The 23,303-nt window shown below is 35.8% G+C and overlaps 1 protein-coding gene across 2 annotated transcripts in view; it reads right to left on the minus strand.

Moving 5' to 3' along the window:
• The window catches only part of ZBBX (zinc finger B-box domain containing), a 97,658-nt gene that overhangs the window by 68,269 nt on the left and 6,086 nt on the right, over positions 1-23,303 (minus strand). For both annotated transcript variants that reach the window (XM_057739319.1, XM_057739318.1), the window contains exons 3-6: positions 22,764-22,854; positions 16,436-16,484; positions 15,499-15,608; positions 9,839-9,934 (exon numbers count right to left, since the gene is read on the minus strand). In XM_057739319.1, the coding sequence (XP_057595302.1) occupies positions 9,839-9,934; positions 15,499-15,608; positions 16,436-16,484; positions 22,764-22,854 (346 nt within the window). The remainder of the gene's footprint in view (positions 1-9,838; positions 9,935-15,498; positions 15,609-16,435; positions 16,485-22,763; positions 22,855-23,303) is intronic.

Genomic DNA, 23,303 nt, shown 5'->3' on the forward strand with positions numbered 1-23,303 from the left:
TGATCAAGATGAGCTTTATCTCTCAGTTTTTTCACATTATTAAAATATATACTCTATTCTTAGAGCAAATTGTTATTTTGCTTTTTTGATAAATCCATCTTTACAGATAGTATAAATTTATTCCCTAAATATAGGTTTTACCATAGGGTAAAGTCTGAATTTTCTATGAAGACTGAAGTAAAAGATGTACATAAATAAGTGACTTGATCAAAGTTTTTGTCTCCTGTTAGGATCAAAAGAAAGAAAGAAAAAAGTCAACTTCAGGCCAGCTAAAAGTTAACAACACAAAGAAAAGGAATTTCCATATAGCAGACACCAGAAAGAAAAAGAGTTTGAGTAAAAGTCCCCATATAAATACATGAAGAAACAGAAGAAAACTAAATATTTGCAGGATGAAAAAAAATTGCAACAGAGGAACTCACAACAGAATTATGTTTCAAATCCAGTTCTGCTCATCATATTTCTAAAAACAGATGTGGAATTTGCATGAGTAGTACAAAAATGTCAATGGTATAAAGAACTACTTATTGCAAGCTGGTTAGGAATCAAATCCTGGAAGTGTGAAATTCATGTGACTGAAGTTTATCGCTTATTCCAGCATTATTTCAGTATAACTTTAAGTAGAACTTAAAACAGCCTTAGATTTATCTTTCCTCTAAAGGTATAATGGAAACCATGGGTTTTATTAATCAAAGATTTATGTATTATTATTCCTCCTTGACACATAAAGAGATAATAAAAAATAAGCAAGTCTCTGGACACAAGCCTCTGATTATAAATGCAATTAACTCTTCAATAGACAGTAAATGTCAAATTAAAGTAATCTGGACTCAATATTTAGCACTATCATAAAGTAACGTGAGAATAATGATATAAAACACACAATGCAGTTAAATTATTTAAAAAAGACAATGTAGCATATAAGTGTAATAATGTATTGTCAAAAATTGTAAATCACTTGATATTAAGAAAAATAACAAAATGTGATCTCAGCCTTTCAAATTTTATTACAATATTAAAAATTCTATTTAGAGAGCAATCTTAAAAGTGAGTCAGAAGAGCAACAAGAAAACAACGTAGGAAATTCATACCTGCAATCTGCTTTCTATTTGCAGTTTTGATGCCATATAATTATGCACTATATTAATTATCTTAGCAAGTACTTACCATTGTTTTCAACTAATATTACACGGGTAATGCATCCAGATGAGTTACCTGTTTTCAGCAATTATGCGTATTTGAGACATATGAAGAACAAATGATTTAATATACAATGCTTTGAATAACAGGTTTATAGGCATAGCAGAATAAACTCACTAATAAATAACAATCAATAATTTGTCATTTGTTTTCTTATACATAGTAATGCATCACAACTGACAATTTTTATCCCATAAATACCAATGAACAAAAAATACAGTAAAAAGAAAAAAAAACTACTGTAAAATTTGTCAGACTTTATGGAAAAACTATAAGATAATATGAGTAGCACCTGCAAATTATAAAGACTCCTCAAATAATCAGCATCAATGTGATTGATTAAAGGTTCAGACATGTAGTTAGACTAATGATTTTTTTTAAACAACACACATTTATTATGTCATGAGTTCCATGGGTCAGAGTCTAGGGCCAGCTTAACTGGATGCTCTGGCTCAAGGTCTCAGAAGGCTGCAGGCAAGGTGTGGGCCAGGCTGCATTCCTTTGTGAGTTTGGAATTCTCTTCCAAGCTCACAAGGTTACTGGCAGAATTCAGTTCCTGAGGCTACAGGACTGAGGTTCCAGTTTTCACCAGACGCTGCTCTCAGCTTCTAAAGGGTGCCCACACTTTATGGCAATGTGGCCCTCTCCCAGGCCCTCTCAGTACAGGGCAGTAAAGGACTCTTCAAGTCCAACAAGAGGATCTCTCTGACTTCAGGGAGGGCCTCAGTCTCCCTTTTAAGAGTTTTCATCTGATTAAGCCAGGTCCACCTAGAATCAGCTCCTTTTTGATAACTCAAAATCAACTTATTTGGAACTGTAATTACATCTGCAAAATCCTTCACCTTTGTCATACTCTTGGCAAGTCACAGGTTCTCAGACTAATGATCTTTATGGTCCCCTGTAATATTGACATTCTGTTATTTTCTCTAAAATTTTACCTCACTGGATTTTCACAAAAGTCTTCCAAAATACATATTACTAATACTTTTGAAAACATCCCTAAAACCAAAAGTAATCATTTCATTAATTCTTTAGACTCGTTATTAATATACCTTGTTTTCTATATTCTAAATTTAGATGGTCTAAGAAGTGCATTGAAATTCAAATACTATATCCTAATAAAACCTAATGTATGGAGCATCTGCTATGAGCAGAATACTTGTATATTTGTTGTCATTTAATCTGATCCTTTCAACATCTCTGCAAGCTTCTGAGCTTGCAATGAGTTTTATCTTAAAGATTCTCTTAGCATAAATATTACAGAAACACCTTCATTTACCTTTGAGATGGATTCGGGCCATCTCTACATTAAACCCTAGCACCGCATCTTCCTTCTCCACTGCATCTGTAACTCTGTCACTTGATTCTGTAATATACTCCTTAAACCACTGATGTTCTTCCAATTCTCCACTGGTGATAACAGAAGCCCTACATTCAATTTTCCACACCTCTTTCAAATGTAGTCTTTTCCCTTTCGCTAGCTTCTCTTAGTACTGGCATCTAAAAATATCATCATCACAGATATGGTTTCACTGAAGTGCAGGTTATTAAAATGTCCCATATTTTAAAAATGTCATATTTTGAAACTGTCTTTTCAAAAATCCTTATCAATATTTCTCCAAGGAAGATATAAAATGTCCATAAGCACATGAAAAGATGTTCAACATAATTAGTAATGGGGAAATACAAATGAAAATCATAATGAGATACTACTTCACCCCCACTAGAGTCAAAAAGTGCGATAATAACTGTTGGCTTAGGGCATAGAGAAATCAGCACTTTCATACTCTGTTGATAGGTGTGAAATGGAGTAGCCACTTTGAAAAACACTCTGGCAGTTCCTCCAACAATTAAAGATGAGAGTTACCATACAACCCAGCAATTCCACTACTAGAGATATAACAATGAAGAGTTAAAACATGTGCCCACAACAGCCTATACATAAATATTCACAGCAGCATTATTCATAATGGCCAAAAGGTGGAAACAGCCAAATGTCCATCGAACAATGAATGGATAAACAAAATGTGGTATATCCATACAATGGAAAGTTATTTGGCCACAGCAAATGAAGCACAGACACACGTCACAGCATGGACTAAACTTAAAAACACTATACTAAGTAAAAGCAGATAGTCATAAAAAACCACATATTGTATGATTCAATTTGTATTAAATATCTACAATGGGCTAATCCATAGAAACAGAAAGTAGATTAGTGGTTGCCAGGGAATTGCGGGGAGGATGGCAGAGGGGAATGGGAATAGTAACAAAATGGTACAGAGTTTCTTTATTTGTTTGTTTGTTTGTTTGTTTGTTTTTGGCTGCATTGAGTCTTTGTTGCTGCACGCAGGCTTTCCCTAGTTGCGGCGAGCAAGGGCTACCCTTCACTGTGGTGTGCTGGCTTCTCATTGCAGTGGCTTCTCTTGTTAAGGAACACGGGCTCTAGGTGCATGGGCTTTCGCAGTTGTGGTTCCCGGGCTCAGCAGTTGTGTCTCGTAGGCTCTAGAGTGCAGGCTCAGTAGTTGTGGCACACAGGCTTATTTGCTCCGTGGCACATGGGATCTTCCCGGACCAGTGATCAAACCCATCTCCCCTTCACTGGGGTATTTATAGTCCTCCTGTTAAATGCAATTTGCCAATCAGGAGTCATGTTTACCATGAATATGTTGTCTAGGAACATAGGTGACATTAGGACCTTTATCTGCTTCCCAGGAAAAGAGCTAGAAAGTTAAACTAAAGGTCAAATTCCCTTCACCAACATAACATATTAACATACCATACATTCTTTTAATTATGCAACCTTTGGTTTTCAAAATTCGGAGAAAAATAAGCTTTGCCACTTCAAATGTAGTTTTAAATTATTTCATGAGCTTGATCATATCATTTGGGATTTATTTATGTTTTCATTCATTCAAAAATGTGATTTTTACCTGCCAGCAACAATGCTAAGCACGAAGAATACAGTGATGAACAAGACAGAAATAGTTCCTCTCCTTATGGGATTTCAAATTTATCAGAAGACGTAAAAGAGTGAAAGTCAATGACAATAGAGTTTTAAAAACTCCCTTGATGGGACTTCCCTTGTGGTCCAGTGGTTAAGAAACACCTTCCAATGCATGGGATGCAGGTTCGATTCCTGGTCGGGGAACTAGAATCCCACATGCTGTAGGGCAACTAAGCCCACATGCTCTAGAGCCCACACACCACAACTAGAGAGAAGCCCGAGAGACACAACAAAGATCCCACATGCTGCAACTAAGACCCGACAGAGCCAAATAAATAAATAAATATTTTTTAAAAAATCCTTTTACATAATTGAAAAGTTATAATCATGTAGAATCATATAGCATTTGAGAAGAAAAACATGTCAATACCCAATTGTTTATACATATTTTAAATTTTTTTTCTTATGTGTAATACTAACTAATATTCATAAGTAGAAAACTTATACATTATTGACATGACCTGGACTCTAAAATCATGTGAATTTATGATAATTCCTTTCTGAGGGAATATTTACTCCCCATCCTTATATTTCTATCTCATTTGTGAGACTTTGGTGGAAGAAAGTAAGCATGCTGACCTCTGCCCCTTCTGGGTTTTCTGAGGACTGCCTGCCCAGAGAGGGATCTATTCCAATCTAGATATCCATTAAGGGGGTTTTCTGGGTAGGTCCTGCCCTGCCAAAGGGAAATGTCTACAAATGGGGGGAGGGGAGGACAAAAAAAAGTTCAATTCCAGCAAGTATCTGGAAGCTGAATTTGTCTGAATTTGCCACAACCAACAATTCTGATTTTATCTGACTCTAAATATCTATTTCTCAATTATTTCAGAACCTAGACAGTGAAGAAAGATGTTATATACTGACCTTCAAAAACTGCAGTACACTCTAAAATTAGACCAAAAATAATCCATAATTTCAATCTGAATTACATAGTCATAGGTCAGGTTCACCAAGAAACAAATTCTGAGATCTGCCTGCCTGATTTTTACTGGGGAGTGCTCTCAGAAGAACACCTTGGGTGAGTGAAGGAAGCAAAACCAAGCGAAAAGGAGAGCTGAATTTGTTGCAATCACCAATCCAAGGGAGGAGGGGAAGAGCTGTGATGGCCCACCAGAGTTGTCCTCAATTGAGGGAAGGGGTTGCTGGGAATTTGTACCGTAACATAGACCAGATATCGGACCAGAGAATGGGCTGCCTGCAGGGATGGAGTGTAGGCTTAGAGGTGGCAGTTCTCTTTGGGCAGACACAATTCTGGGGGAGAGCCTCAACTATGATCCAAATGCAGGCAGCACTCCAGGCAGCCAGGGAAGTGAGTGTCAGTTCTAAAGAGGAGGATCTGGGTGGCACCACATAGCATCTACCATATGTGTGTACATAGCATTTAAAACGGGTACGTTAAGATCATCCCAGTGAGTAACCATGCTTTTATCCAAATGGCTAGCTATGGCCTAAAAATACTGTATTATCCTGAGCATTAATAGAATAATGATAGCGTCAGCCTACAAGCTGATCCTGGTCATTGTCAAATGAAAGAGAAAAATCTACCATGAAGTCAGAAAGCATAAGTAGTATTCTGATGATAACTGAGGTTCTCCCTGATAATTATTTTCCTGTAGGTATGTTCAAGCAAACAAAATTCTCACTTACAATCCATATTTATATAGTCGTACCCTCCTTTGTAGATAAAAAGTGAAGCAGCTGCATATAAATGCCTCATAGTAGAAAACATGGAAATTTCAGCTCATCATCTCTTCTCTCATTACTAACCACTCCCTCTCCCAAGGTCTCTCCTTTCCAGTCAAGAAAATCTCCATTTCAATTAAGAAAATATATATACCAGTATCTGTTAATGATTTGCTTAATCCAGCCTCCCTTTGTGCGTGTCACACTTCACAACGGAATGCCTTTTGTTTGTTTTTCCCCCTATTTTCCCTTCTCTCTGATTAACCTGTCTTTTCTGTTTGGTCGTTTGTTGTTAAAAGGAAATAGGAATTCCTCATATATTAAGGCCTTATTTTTCACTAATGTGAGGCTTACCCAGCGAAAAAATCTTTTGTTTTGACCCTTAGTGTTGAAAATCTTTCTAAATATAGAAGTAGAATTTTCATCCTTAGTAATTTCCCTCATGCATTTACACATTATTTTGCAGATAATTAACTATTTCGCAGAGGCTAGAGCAGGTTAAAAACAAACAAGCAAACAAACAAACAAAAAAACTTGAGCTGAAATCACTTCCAAGTATAAATCAGTCGTAAATCAAAAGAAAGACCCTTTGAAATTATGTTCGTCAACATGGAAATGGTCATAGTTTGCCTCCAATTTTTCAGGGATTTATCTCTTCAGTGAAGCAAGATGTGCCAGGACAACATGGTCCCTGCAGACTGTAAACTTTGTAAAGACTCACTGGTCTGTGGGCTGGGGGCTGAAATGATTTACAACACTTAAAATAGGTTATTCTTCATAATAACCAGAAACACCAACACAGGTTAAATAATATAAAGTATAGCAACCATTAGCTTAGAATGTCTGCTTTTTATACAGTAATGCTTAATATTCAGATATAAGATGTCTGCTCTAACTTCTCAGATTAGGTATGAATTCAACAGTCAACAAAAAAAATCTCATGACTTTTTTCTTTTTGTCTCCACAATTTGTGTATTTTTTTTTAAATTGAGATACAGTTGATGTACAATATTATATAAGTTACAGGTGTACAAAAAATAAAAATGACTTTGACAGTTACCAAAATGGTGGAAAACTAAAAATGCTATGGCTGGTTAATGAAGGCTAAACAGAAAGAGGTATCCACTCACTGCTGAACAATGGCCATCAGGCCAAGACACAACAGTATCAAAAACCTTACCTTAACGCACAGGGAAGAATGATGGAAACAAAGAGAAAAAAAAAAAAGCTAGATGACAGATGACTGAAAAAAAAAATCAAAGGGCTAAACAGTATACAGAAATAGTAAGAAAACAGCAGATAGCTAATGGGACGATTGATTAAAGTCAAGAAGTGATGGCAGAGAATGGGTAAGACCATGATAGAGGAGCAAAATAAAGTACCAACCGGAAGAGCAAAACTCTTCGGATGAATGTGCAGTGAGACATATTACATAAGCTGGCTGAGATCTCCTATTAACTGTTATAACAGCTACCGGTCAACACAACGGGCCGGAGTCACCATACAGTGAGCCTGTCCACTGTCCACTGTGCTAAGCTGGGAGGGAGTAGGCTATACATTCTAAAATAGCTTCCTTTAAAAAAAACTTTTTTTTTTAATTTTAAAACTTCTGTTGAATAAAATAAATGGTCAAATTTACGTGAATTACCTGAAAAAAGATATTTCCTTCAAAGTATTTCATTACTTAGCAATCTGGGTACATAAAATGATGTTATATACAAAGAGAGTAACAACCATGTATGTTTAGCTCCCAATACAGGTGGTCTCTGTTTGCTGTTTCCTAAGGGTCAGCTGCACAAATTTGACTTCCCCAGCAGGAAATGAACTTCCCAGGACCATCCTCAAGATAGCACAAAGGAGCAACTTTGGTCTCCACAGACTAGAGGGCAACCCAGAGGACTAACATGAATTACAAAAGACACATAGCTATTTATTGTTATTTAACTTTAAAATATATACATAAGATATATACATAAGAGAATCCCTGTATTTGAAAAAAAAAAAAAACTCTCAAGGATTCGTTACTACTTGCTATGCTCTTTGATTTGTATATGTATTACAAAATTCATTTACGCTAATTTCTAGAGATGACTGTTTTTTCTACAATTTGAGATTCACTAGAAACTTAAATACCATTCTACGATTTCTGGCTTACCAACCTTTCCTCCCCACAACCGAAACTAGAAAATCTGATGCTGGGATGAGATGAAGTTTATACTCAGGAAATACTAATTCTCTCACTTTCACATCAATTCTATATCGAGAATTTTATGAGAATATCATTTACAAAAATCATGTTCTCCCGTGTTAAGATATAGAATATATCCATTTAATGACATTAAAATGGAATAGAAAAACACTCAATGTTTAGTATACATATGCTACGTCACGTTACTTTTAGTAAGCATGATTTGACCCATGTCATATCTGCCTCCAGCTTACCATAGACCATCTCACAGCAAAGTGTGGCTGTCTTTTGAAATTTAATGTGTGTGTGTGTGTGTGTGTGTGTGTGTGTGTGTGTGTGTGTGACAGAGAGACAGAGACAGAGAGACAGAAAGGGACAGAGGTCTGGAAGGGAGAGGGGAAGGAAGGGAGAGAACTTAGATAAACCTTGAAGGTCAAAGACTGAAGTCAAGGGAAGGAGCCACATCTCATTCTTCTCTGCATCCTCCACACCGGCTAGCACAGTGCCTACACTCACTGGGCGGTGATTCAGAAAACGTGCTGAATAAATCACTGAACGGAAAATTGTAACATGAATTCACAGTGAGGTAATTACCCGTCTTACCCTTACAGTGGAGTGCCTTTAAATCCTATATTATTTCATATATTAACAATTACACTCATTTTTATATACATTAGTTTTCATTTCTTGTGACCATTCAGTCTCATGATAATTTCTGAGGCAGCGAAGTACTTGGTGGATTTCTTTTTGTTTTCCCTCCGTCACTTCTGCCAGAAGCCTCTAAACACTGAATAGCCACTCAAAAGTAACTGACTTTAGTAAATACTGGTAAAAGTTAAGGGCAATTTTATGCTTTGTGGTTAGCATGACTTGGGTCACCACCATCTGTGAGAGCTATCAATATTTATAAATGTTGAAGCAACATGTAAGGATTGAAGTCTGCCAGTGATCTTTCTAAATACAGGTAATATTAAAATTTACAAAATAATATTAAATTCTTTAACCCATTACACAAGGTCCTCAGTTCTCACTTTTATTTCCAGGCCCTTAAGAGCAGGATTCTAATGTTATTTATCTATGTAGGATCACTGCCTAGCACTGACCCTGTGCAATGAATGAAATCTATGACAAACAAATGCATCATCTAATGTAACTGGTATAATGTTATATCAGTATTTTGCCATATTTATTGTTTAAGTATTAGAATCTTAAAGCCATCTGACAGGGTTTGAGTTTAGGCATTTCAAAAAACAATGACTATGTGAGGATAAATAAAACTTGTGATATGTAGGAGGAAAAGTCGAAACCTGAGAGATAAGTTTATTTAAAAAATAATGGGGGAGGACAAATAAAAGACAATTTTCTAAAAAATAAACATGAGAAGAAAACAAGAGATTTCTATTTATAAACTAGATAGAAATAATACTTAAAGCAAATCGTGTGTTCATTTGAAACCACGATAGATAAAAATATTGTCTGATTTTTAAATGTCAAGTTCACAGATAGAATGCATAATGTAAAACCTCTAATCAAGCTAAGTGTTTCAGGAGCTATATTAAAGCACAGTTTAAACAGCGAAGTAAAATTCAAATTAGCGTTCAGTAAAATAATTTTAAGTTATATGTAAAGACCGTACATAATAGAATTTTAGAAATTAATGCAAATCATCTAAATTCTAGATAATTAAACATGTTTTACATGTCTTTGTGTTGAAACATTTTATAAATATACTACAAGTAACGCATTTTAAAAAGTCATACCTGCAAAAGAGTTGTTCTATGGAGTCTCAGTGCCCCCTTCTGGTGAACTTTAGCAAAGCATCCTGAACAATAATCTTCTCCACATTCAAGACATACCTTAAAAGATATTGAAAAATCATAGTCTTATAAAATATGACTTTGAGAAAATATTTGCATAAAGAACTCATTGCTCTCATCTTTATTTCTCCAATTACACACCTAGATGTCAAGAGAATTCAGAAGCCCAAGGAACTTCTCAACACGTGTTGAGAAGGAATGGGACATTTGTCCCAGTTAAAATGTAACTCTGAGAAAAATGAATGTGTAAACTCTAATGACTCTCATAGCAAAATAAATATAATAGCTGTTGGCAGGTTTTAGATATATGTGTTGTGTATGTATGTATGTAGAATTCCTAAATAAATCATTAAAAAAATCCAGCCACCTCAGATCAAACTTCTTAACCTGGTAAAAATTAACAGCTATATTTCTGGGTCAAAACTATTTCATTATGAGTTCTTTTCTCTTTCCGTATGGATTTACATGACACAATTGATTTCAAAGGATGCATATACTAGTTGTCTCCAAAAATCCCCAGAGGCTTCTTTGAAGGGCACTACTTCACTGGCGATTCTCAAAATGTGGTTTTAAAAGCCTTAGAAGATTCCTCAAAGGAAAACAGTCTAAGAAAAAAAGCAGATGGGTCTGCATCAGCGTGTCTGCAATCTTTACGACCAGCGAAATGATTACGGACAAGTGCATATCTGTCTTGCAAATTCTCTATGGTCTTAAAATGTAATTTTTTCAATTTGTAGGTAAGTTGGAACATGTGATAATACCTCTACCTATGAGGGTGCTGAGCAAGAGTGAAAGTGAGAAAAGAAAATGGAATTTTTAGTGCAAGGGTAATTACTACTGGGCAGATGTACAGCCACTCCAACACCATTTACAGTACGGTTAAAAAATAGTGCAAATGGCTAATCGCCGTCATTTGCTTGAGTTTGGCCTAGGTTGAGAACAACCGGTAGCACAAATAAGAAAGCATGAGGCTTGGGGAGAGAATGTCAGAAAGTCTGTGCCAAGGAGCTCACAGCCGCTTTAGCTCTCTTTTATTTCCTCTTCATTTAGGGTGCCCACCACCCTTCTCCGCCTCCTTCCTCTGCCCTCATATCAAGGTATGCTGAGCACAAAGCAGCTGGGGCAGCCTGGGGAGACAGAGAGACCGGGTTCTTCGGCCTCGTAAGGGTCAGTGGCGGCCTGACGTGCAATTCAGTGACACGTCTTAAACTGTACCGTGCATGTGAGTCTCCTGGGATTTTGTCACAGTGCACACGCTGGTTTGGGAAGTCTGGAATGGGACCTGAGATCCTGCATTCTAACAAGCTCCCAGGGGATGCCCACACAGGTGCTGGGTGCAGACCACACAGTGAGTAAGAAGGCACCAGAGTGTACAGGATGAAGCAAAGTAGGCTAAACTTAGGGGAAGGAGGGCATAAATTAGGAGTCTGGGAGTATATATACTACTGTATATATAAAATAGGTAACCAACAAGGACGTACTGTATAGCACAGAGAACTATAATCAATATTTTTAATAACCTATAAGAGAAAAGAATCTGAAAAAGAATACATTTATATATAACATATATATATATATATATCTCACTTTGCTGTACACCTGAAACTAACACAACATTGTAACTGAACTATACTTCAATAAAAAAAAGAAAAGAAAACTCAATAGGAGTCCATCAATTTTTAAAAATTGTACTGCAAGCTCCCGTATGACGATGCAGTTACCTACAATACTGTAGCCATGTTTACTAAATAGGAAATGATTACGCTATTTAAAAAAGGTTAAAAGAGTAAGAAATTTTATGTAACTAAAATAAAGGGTCAAATAACAATAAGAATATCCACAACATTCAGGGAGCACTTACTCATTGTTCTAAGGGCTTCATATGTCCCATCTCATTGAATCCTCACAACAACCCCATAAGGTTGGCACAACCATTGTACCTCTATTGTGAAGATGAGGCAACCAAGGAACATAATGGTGGAGAATCTGTCCAGTCGTACAGCTAACGGAGCCAGGATTTCAACCCCAGAGTCTGGCTCAGAGCTTAAGCTCTTACCCGTGACCCACATTACTAATAATTAATCATTGGCCATTAATTGCAGTACTAATCGTTTATTGGAAAACCTTGATAAAATCTGCAATAAAATAAAACCAATATGTCAAATGATTGCACAGTCTGGTATTTGTCAAAATCCAAGTGTATTTTTCAAATGTGATTATAGCTACACAGAACTATAATTTTAGTGGAAGAAAAATAAATACTATCCTTAGTACGGGAAATAGTCCTAGCCTTTCAACTCTTGTTTCAAGAGTTATAGTCTCTTAGAGAAATGATGATACTAACATTATCTAAATACATAATTTTAAGTGCAAAATTAAAAGCTATAATTTCACATACATGTACGAAAATATTATTGTATTAATGTAAACTTCAAAATGTATTCTACAACATATCAGCTAATATTTTAATGAATTTCTCATAAACATTTGACACCATTTTTCAATGTAATATAGAGGACAGAGAGTCAGTTTCAGCATATAATTCTAAGCCAAATACGTGCTAACAACAGACTTTTAACGAAAGTAGCCAAATGGATGTTGTACTGGAAGATCAAAGCTGGAGTCCCAGAGTAAGCTTATATATTTTGTTATACAAGCATATTTGGATTTAAATTGGGTTAAAATGACCACCAACTGGAAAATCTTTTTAGGCAGTTTGTATAACTGGCGGGAACACACTAAAAATGTAGATAAGGACACCATTCCACCACAGATGCTTCTTTGACAATGGAATACCCAAGTGCAGTTTTAGCAAATATCGTTTTAATTTGATAAAGGCTAGATCAGTTATACGAAGCCTTCAGAATCCATTTGAGTTTAATTAAATAATCCACATTTGCCAAATTAATATGTAATTTTTAACTATCCATTTCACTTTTGCCATATAGAAACAGCCTACAGCCACTGCAATTTCTTTTAAAAATAAGAAGTCTGCACATTTGGGGGTTTATTTTTACCACAAATATATATGAATGCAACATACATAAAATGTGCCAACAACAAATGGCATACAATTTATTATCTCTTCTCAATGTGCTCAGCACGATGCTAAATACATCACATGCATTAACTATTATCCTCAATAACTCTGAGGTCTAAACTACTGTTATCCGTTTTATCCCATTTTACAAATGAGAAAACAGAAATATAAAAGAATTATGTCATTTGCTGAAGGTCACGTAGCTAACAACAGGTAAAGCTGAGAGTCAAACCCCCAAAACGCAAGTTTTTAATCCCTAGCTCCCATCCCTATACAATTTGCCCTAATGAAGTTCCTGTCATAAGACATAGAAAGGTTGACTCATTGTCCAGTGGGCACGACCACCCAGAATGATGGAAGCTAAGAACACAAGACAACCTCAGAGTTCGACAAGACAGAGTTCATTACATCTGCTGAGTTTGAATTTTTAAATAATTTATTTTTGTGCTTTAACAAGTACCATGGGATGTTATTTTCATGTCAAATCAAAGAACATCCTTTCATAAAATCTTAGTGAAATTCTTTAACAATGGTTAGGGCCTAAACCCTGGCTTCTATTTATAACAGTTTTCAGGGAAATCAGTTTTGTAATCACTGCACACTTGGTCACTCTCATCTGCTTTCCAGCCAAGGCACATGCCATTTATACTGTCTGGGAGGCCCTTTGCTTGCTTTCCCTTCTCTCTGGAAAAACAGATACTTTATTTCCAGCTCAAGTCTTATCTACATATGCCATATTGTTCAGATTCCATGGCCTTTAAAGAGTGCTCAACATAAAAGAGGATTCATGAGAAATATTGACTCATAGCTCCTATGCAAATACTTCTTCAGATCATGAACAGTGGACTCCAATAATTCAATTCTGCCAGTAAGTCCCTTTTAGCTTTCATACTTCAAACTTCAGGACTATTAGCATTTGGTTATATTTTCTAAACATTTCTGGATGGGTATAACTTGTTAAAATTCCTCAAATTATTGTCCACCATTATATGAAGTAAGGAGAAAAATAGTATGATGTGAAAGTAAGAACTTTATACCAAGAGCCAGGGCTTTACATTTAATGTTATTAGCTCTTTATTAGACTTAAAACATTCTAACTCTCTGAGCTCAGTTAAAACTGCCATGAAATAAGGTTAGGAATACAACCTTAAACCAGAAGTGATTATAGCTAGGTTCTCTGAAATTATAATAAATATTAGTTATAATGATCCACAAATATTGGTTATAATCATTAAATTCTTTGGGGGAAAACCTGTTTCCTAAGTATGTGTAATATTTTAATTGCAAAAGATATTGGACATCTTCCTTTCAGTTAGCTTCAATGGTAATGATGTTTTCAATAACAGAAACGTTTTAAAGAAATGACTCATTCAACAAATATTTGTTGAGTACCTCTTAAATTGCAGACATAATTCAAGGTAGTGAGCACAGAGCAGTGAACAAAACTAAATCCCTACGCTCATGAAATTTACATTGTAGGTGAGTGGATAATAAACAAATAAACATACACTAAAGGGTGATAAATGTTATGTAGATGAATGAGGCAGCTTCACAAAACTAGAGCGTATAACTCAGCTTTGCTCTTTTATAAAGAGCTCTCAGGACAGGTAGCGTTTGAGTTGATCTTTATTGACACGAGGAGACCTTGCAGGGAGAAAATTTGCTGGGGAGATATTAAGTTGAATTCTGAACATGTTAAATTGGTGATTTTTGTTAAACATCCAAGGAAAAGTATTGATTAGGCAGTCTGAGTTGAAAGTTCAGGGGAGAGGTATGAGTTATCAATGTAAATTTTGAAACCATCGAAATAGAGACGGTCTGTAAAGCCAAGAGAGTAGATGAAACTACCTAAAGAGCAAGTGCAAATAAACTAGAGAAGAGGCCTGAGGACTAAGCCCTGTGGCACTCCAACGTTAAGGGGTCAAGAATACAGAAAAACAACAAAGCCTTACACAGAAAAAATATACCATATCATTCCATTTATATAAATTTCAAGAATAGGTTTAGCACCACTAAATGTATGCTGCTAAAAATCAGAAAAGTAGTTGGCTTTGTAGGGGGAGTTAATTGGAAAAGGCACAAGGGGACCTTCTGGGGTATTCTATGAGTATTATCTTGGTCGGGGTGTATACATTTAAGATCTGTCCATTTCACAGTAAGTAAATTATACCTCAATTTAAAAAAAAGAGAGAGACTGGGAGGAGATAATACAATGGCAGCAAGTATAGACAACTCTTTAGAAGTGTTACTAAAAGGAGTACAGGGGAAGACGTGGGATCAAAGAAGAATTCCTGTTGTATGTTTTGGTTTGGGAAATACTGCAGCATGTTTGTGTGCTGATAGGCACGACCTAAGGGAGAGAGGACAAGAGTTACATGATGTCCTTAAACAGGAACAAGAGGATGAGATTCAGTGCATCGCGTAGCATTGGCCTTTCCCAGCAGCCTGCATACGTCACCCTTAGTAATGGTCAGGAAGGAAGAGACATGGCTACCAAAGCAGATTAAGTCGGGACCAGTGTATGAGCCCATGTGAAAGTTCAATCTTATTCCAGTGTACGTACTAGCAGAGCGGCTTTGCTCTCGCACTGCCCACAAACCTTCCCTTTTATCTTGGGTTTTTCATGTTCAGAAGAATTTGCCATTTTATAATTAAATGGTTGTTTCACTGGTTCTGAAACAAACAAAAAAGTCAGACTAATCACATTAAAATATGACGTTCAGTTTTCTGACTGATAAAGGAAATTATGCACATTTCTAAATTCTCAAACAGTATTTAAATATTAGTTGCCCAATAAGAATGGTGCCTAATCTTCCCAGTGGACTAGGAAGCCCACAGTCCCCCTCCCACTCCCTGTGACCACAGGGCCACACGTATCCATCCATATCCACTCTGCTGAAATCTCAATTGAACTAGGCAAGTAAAATTACAGAATGTTAAAAACTGTGTATTGGGTAGAATTCCCATAGTATTCTGCCCCATCTTGGGACCAAACTGAAGCCCACATAGAACAACTTCTATAATAAATGTTATATATATTTCTATAATTTGTTCTATCAAATTATCTTAACTATCCAAATTAAATGTGTTTATCCTCTATTTTAAAAAATCTTATTTCTTTTAGAATTACAGTAAATTCAAATTTTATTTTTGGTTTTTGCTATTTTCAAATAACATTAAAATATAAACAATTTTTAATATCCTTTTAATTTCCCAGAGTAAAATTTCAACCTATAATTTTATATTGCTAAAATTTTCTTCCTAAAGTTTAAAGAACAGTGCTATGAAAGTCCTCACTTCTCAAAAATAAATTATTATAATCATATCCTAAGTTTATTTTTTCATATAAATTAAGCACCCTTCCCCAAAATACAGATAAAATGTATTTTGAAAATTAAATATGAAGAGTTATCAGTTCTGGCACTTAAATTTTCTTGTAATTCAATGTAAAAGAAAAGAAATTATAGCTTCAGCATCTAATAATATGGTAAACTGTTTACCTCGAAGCTGCTCCTTCAGTAATTTTAATTTCACTTTCCCAGCAGAAAGCTGTATTAATAAAATAGATAGTCTGTCAGGTATACAAACGCAAATAAAGTTTAAGTTACTAATAAAAATATTATAAAGCCATAACATTTTGGTGCATCTTGAACAAAACAAACATTTTGAAAGAGTAATATAACAGGAGATCATCTTTTATGCATATATAGGAATTTTAATTAAATCAAGAGAAAATTCATAAAAGAAAATAAGAAAATATATCTTGGAAATACATACAAACCAGTTTTTTTAAAAATGCATGTTACAAATTATCTTTAAGCAAAAATTACATATCACCATGAAATGATTTTAGGAAAGCACTAGCATTCAAATATTGTAAAGGCTTAGTAAGTCTTTTCTATCTCTGATCTTTCTAAAACACACAAAGTCTAATATTTGTGTAGACTGAATCTCAACTGAATTCTGACTGAGCTACTCTGCTCAAATAACTGTAGAAGCTAATATTATTACCTTTATTTGCCCAATTTAGAGAACCACATGTTTAAGCGTCATAGACATAACCTTCAAATATATTACTTATGATCCCTGACTTTCCCAAGTTGTAGTCCAAAAAAAATTGAGTAAGTAAGAATTATGGCTAGGTATTTCAAATAATCATTTAAAATCCTTGGATTTTAAGATTTTAGGAAATGAAACATATTCACCAATTGCACATACTTGCCTTGGTCTTAATAAAACCAACATCTGAAGTACACAGACGTTCACGGAGCACGGCGCACACTTACACACACACTGTCAATTCATGCCTCATTCTCAATTTGCAGTTTGCATGCTCAATTGCCCAATTTGTACATGAGAATATGAGAACAATGGCTGCCTCTATGTCTATGACTGTACCAACTGCAGTCATCTTTGAAAATTTAGGCCTAATTATTCTCAGTGAATCTAGTGGTTTTGCTTTTAAAAGGGCATGTTTGTTCACATTCTTTAAGGAGCTGCTCAGATGCTATGTACCAAACACAGCAGACAAGAAAATAGAATTGAAATAATCAACTTTTATGTGAACCACAGTTTTATTTTTAAAGTGGCAGTGTTCTACAAGTTACAGATAATTTAATCCCATTTTTCATAAGCAAATTATCCAATATGATTACCTTAATGATACATCTGAATTGCAACATGAACTATGTGGCTATAGGCTGCCTAGGCAGAATGGGTACACCAAAGCAAAATGAACCCGTTCCTAGGGACACATTATACTTTGTTCTTGTTACTGTGAATGATATTTTTCTGCCCTATGAATATAGCCATATTTACTTCAAATGAATCAAACTGCATACAGATATTTCAATTAACAAACTGCTAGCTTACTATTTTTAGGCAAATAGAATTTCCTCCTAAGTCTGATTTTTATCTGGTGGGCAAAGAGATGAGGGTGGAATAGGGTTGGACCAGGAATACACACACAAACACACACAGGCAAACACCATACAGCTATATAGATATATAGATATATGGCTACATGGATATGCATATATGTGTATATATAAAACACCAGAAATTCAATACACTGAAGCCTATACCTTATTAGCCCACTTATGCCTCCACCAAGAGATGCTGAGGGGTCTCATCCGGGGCCAGGGCAGCTCAGTGTCTCGACCACACAGACACATCATCTGAGCCATCGGGGTCAAACTATGCTGCCTTCATAGGCACCCCCCCACCGGCATTCACAAATGCCTCCGACCTGCCGCTAATGTCCTAATCTGCCGTGCGGGGCCCACGCGCCTTTCACTAGCCACCTTTTCAAATATCCTCATTCTTCATCCAATTAGCTATTTAACCTTTGCCATGCTCCACTACTTGTCCTTCCATCCAGGCTGCCCTTCCCTTCCATGAAGCCCCGTTAGATAGTCCTTTAACTATCTTATGCCTTAAACCTTTCCTTAGAATATCTCTCCCAAAAGTTCACAGTAACTGGACCCATCTTTCCTCACACACAACTTTCTCCACGGAACTCTCCAGAGGAACTAGTTCCGTTTCTACTCCCTTTCACTCACCAGGAGAGAAGGAAAATGCTCTCCCTGTTTGCTCCTTAATGTCGGCTTCCAGAATATTGTTCCCCTCTCATCATTCAGCAAAGCTGCCTCTACCGAAGGTGTCCACTATCACTTACTGCCTTTATCAATACCCAGGATCCTCTTCCACCTGAACCTCAGTTCTCCATCACATCTCTGGGTGATGATCATGGAGACTTCACTGTTTGTGTTCGCCTGACATCCTGATGCTGAAAACCCTCCGACATGCTGACTACTGTGAACATCTAAGTGCCTCTTCAGCCACCTGACCATTATGACCAAACCTTGGCCCTAAGCAGCAAACTGAATGGCCACACCTTCAAAATCCCAAACTCAGAGTTTCTCAGTGCTAACCACAATCTCCTTACCTCCTTCCTCTTAGACCTCCCATGTCTACCTACCATGATGATGAAATAATAGCAACTGGGTCCCCTACAAATCCATGCTGAATAAGCCCAGTGGGCTCTTATGGCTCTTCAGCAGTCCATTCGTTCCTTTGCTACTAAACCTCAAACATGACTCCCACAGTGGCTACTCCACATCTTCCCAAATTCACCCCATTTCCCTTCCTTGATCCAAACAGACGATCCTGCCTTCAAATTTACTAAGAATGTTGAGGTCTTCCTATTAAGATTTTTCCACAGCCTCCTGCCTCACTGCCTGTCAAAAGCAACCTCTAAAGATGTACCTTTACTTCTACCTGTTTTCTATATTTCCTGTCTCAGAGAAAATGTGCCCTCCTTCCCTCGGTCAAGCCCTCCTCCAGGAGCCACTTCTTCAAAGCCCCCAGCAACTAGCACCTCTCTCATTTGAATCTTTCATCTTTCCTCCACTAGTGAATCTATCCCTCAGCTACAAACTGGCTCACATCTTTCCCCTAATTCTAAATACATATATATATGTGTATATATATATACATATATATAGTATTTATATATATATAGTATTTGTATATATAAAGTCTCCCTTGATCCTATTAAAGCCTTGAGAGGTCACCCTCTGTTCTCATGTTCACTGAAACTTTAGCCTTTACTCACTGCCACCCGCCTTTCTTTTTCAACTACTTGAACTCTATTTTTACATCTGATAACAATCCAACCATCAAATCAAACTTATTGTTTTTAAAAATTCTCATTCTCCATAAATACACATTTTAATGTTATTTTCAGCTAATGCTACAATTGGTTTCACACATATTACCTCACACATTGCTCAGAACTCTGTGAAGTAGTCAGCAAGTATTGTTATGCATATTTACAAATATGGTAACAAGTAGCACAAGAAAGGTTACATCATTTGTCTAAAATCACAAAGCTAATGAGATGAGTCAGGATCTTAATCTATACAGTCTAGCACAGGCTTTCTTGACCTTGGTACCACTGACATTTTGGGCCAAATAATTCTTTGCTGTTGGGACTGCCCAGTGCATTGAAGAATGTTCAGCAGCACCTCTGGCTTGTAGCCACTACACACCATTAGCCGAAAAAATTCCTCTCAGTGGTGATAACTAAAAATGTGTCCAGACATTGCCAAATGTCTCCTGTGGGACAAAACTGCCCCCTGTTGAGAAACACTGGCGCAAAACTAAAGTCAACTTTTTTCCTTACAAATACATCGATCAGGGTTGACGTCTCCATTTTTTCTAAAAATGTCCTTCTTTACTTTCCTCTCCTATTAAATTATATTACTTTGACTCTATTTCTCTCATTCTTTCTCTTCTCAGGCTCGCTTTACTGAAGAGCTAGCAAATTATCGTAGAACTAGCCTGAAAGCCTGCATTCCAAATCTTGGCCCTGACCCTTGACATGAGCAAGTTATTTAACTTTTTTGATGTTAAATTACTTCATTTGTGGAACTGGAAAAAATAACTGCCTCTCAAGAGTGATACCAGCACTTAACGAGATAAAACAGGAAAAGCACTGCTGACTGGTATAAAACAGATAGTGAGTAAATATTCAAGCTCTCTTTGCCTCCATATTCTCTCAGCTTTATCCTTCATACCTGCCCTTTATCCTTTACACCTGTCTTATCCTTTTTATAAATTCTTAGGGAGCAGCACATTTACCCTCTCAGCTTCAACTAACACATGAGAATGCAAACAAAACTCTAAAATCTTTGAAATTTGCTAAGAGAGTAGAACCTAAATGTTTTTGTAAAAAATATAAGGTAAATATAGATATGTTAATTAACTCGACGGAGAGGGAATCCATTCATAATGTACGTATATGTATATCAAATCATCATGCTGTACACTTCAAATATCTCACAATTTTATTTGCCAATTAGACCTCAGTAAAGCTGGGAAAAGAAAGAGAGGGAGGGAGGAAGGGAGGGAAAGAAGGAGGAATACAACTGCCTAGCTCTAAATCTAAACACCGGAACTTTTTTTCCAGCTCCTTTATTCTGTCCCCTAGGCAATTCATCCTGCAACATCGGTTATATATTTGACTTCCTCTTTTTCTTTTTCACTGTGTTTTGGGTCCTTGTTTCCTTTATATTTCTCCTGCTACATTCTAATTCAGATTCTTCTCATCTGACCTTTTAACAGTCTTATAAATAGTCCCTCTGCTTCTGTACCAGTGGCCCCCAAAGTAGCATCCACACATGCCTGAGGGAGCTCAGGAAAAGATCAAAGAGAAGAAAAGAAACATCTCTTCCTGTTTTTATCACCCTTGATTAATTTCCATAGTTTGTTTTACAATGCACATGACATATTAGTAAATTAATATGTACATAAATAAATTATAATTATAAGTAATAAAAAATTCATGGATAGAAAGTCCATTTTCAAAATATATTCTTTATTGATGTGGAACATGATCAAAAGTGTCTGAATATCATTTGCTCTAAACTCTACTTATAAACTCCAAATGCACCGGATAGTAACAAGATCAAGCATCATACATCATTACCTTAAACTTGCTACTCTTCTGCTCCAAAGCTGTCAGGGAATTCCATTCACCCAATGAAAAAGTCAACACTCCTGAGTCTGGTATTCAGGCCTCCTACCCTTCTGCTCAATCTTACCTTCTACTCCCACCTTCTGTAACTCCCCGACCCCCATACTTTCATACTCCTACTCAATTATGAGGTTTATGGGAACTGGCATTATGACTTCTTCATCCCTTTTCCTTACAAATATATCTAGTACACTCTCAAATATATGTAGAGCTAAACTATTATTTCCCAAGCATAAATGATTCATACACTAAATGGCAAAAATTACATAGTGACTTTTCCTATAAATATTTTCATATGTGTACCATCTTTTACATTGAGTAAGGATATCCTTGAGAACAAGGATAATTCACTACAAGAAAAAGAAAGCACTCAATAAATGCTATTGAATGAAGAAATCAATAATCACAAAGAGTCAGCACTTTGAACATATTATATTTACAACAACATCTGAAGTATGAAACACTGTCTCAAAAAAATAATGAAAAATGCAAAATGGGTTATAAAACTTTTTAATAGAAAAATTAAAGAAACGTAACTCAGTAAGAGAATGACACTAAGAATAAAATGCCTTCTCTAAGCCAAAAAGGTTAGAAGTGCCAAGTAAGATGTCTGCAGGTGCCAACTGACCCAATGAAATTTTAATGGTAGGTATATAAAAAAGAAAAAGCTATATAAGTTAAAACTTACAGAGTCACGGATCCTGTACTAAAGAACCCAGAAGCAAAACAGTTTTCTTTACATAAGGACACTCATTTGCTTTTAACTTTAAATATAATGTAATGTTATATTTTACAATACACAGTAACGATAAAGCAATTCTTTAGCTGGGAAATTTTAAAGCATTTTTCCCTTGGGTATCTTCACACATGGAATCAACAGTGTATGAATAATTATTATTTAAGCAGAACATAAACACATTAAATAAATGTGATATAATAAAAAGGCAGAAAAAGTCTGTCCTTTGTTATACCAAGTAACTTCACTTTCACCTTAATATGGAACTATATAGTTATATTTCATACACTTAAAAACAGAACTGAACTGAATGGAAAAATTCAGTTTAGAAAAATTCAATTGAAGGGGAATTTTTAAAAATCAACTTTCAGATGAAAAACAAAAACACATCTGAACAGTGAAAGTTGCATAAAATGTAATCGAAATCCAGTAATATGCAAAGTTGTTAAAACAAGAATAGCAGGTTCTTAAATATGGAAGGGAATGCAAGATCTGAAAAAATAATTTCTATTTTCTTAGCAAACTGCCTAAGAATCAAATGGTATTTTCTTACCTTAATAACATTTCCTTTATTTTGTGACATCATGTATGATTGATTACCCAATCTGCCCACTTGTCCAGATTTCCAACGATACCCACTTGACCTTCAATATATATGAACAGAAGACAAAATGTAATTACTGAATACATTTCTCCTTTTAATGAAAATAAATATATTTTCCCTGTTACAGGAAATGGAAATTTAGTTGTTAACATGTAACAGACCACCACAAAATGAAAATGAAATATCAATAATGCCACAATATCCTCAGTGATTCTAAAATATAGCTCTACTATATTTGGAACTTTCGAGAAGAATTGAATAAAAGTTAAATGTCCAAACACAGATGAAGAATTTCATTTTTTAGACATTTACAATGACTAAAGATAGCTTTACTGATTTATAGGAAATTTTACAGATTGTCATGTGGTTTTAAAAGCTAAAGTTTTACAAATGTAAAGAGAAAAAGGACGTAAGACAACCTCCCCCCCCCCGCCCCCAAAATTCAGCAGATCTAGTTAGTGATGAATTCCTTATTAAGTCTTGAAACTA

The sequence above is a fragment of the Hippopotamus amphibius genome, chromosome 6, assembly GCF_030028045.1.
Source record: "Hippopotamus amphibius kiboko isolate mHipAmp2 chromosome 6, mHipAmp2.hap2, whole genome shotgun sequence".
Classification (NCBI taxonomy): Eukaryota; Metazoa; Chordata; class Mammalia; order Artiodactyla; family Hippopotamidae; genus Hippopotamus; species Hippopotamus amphibius.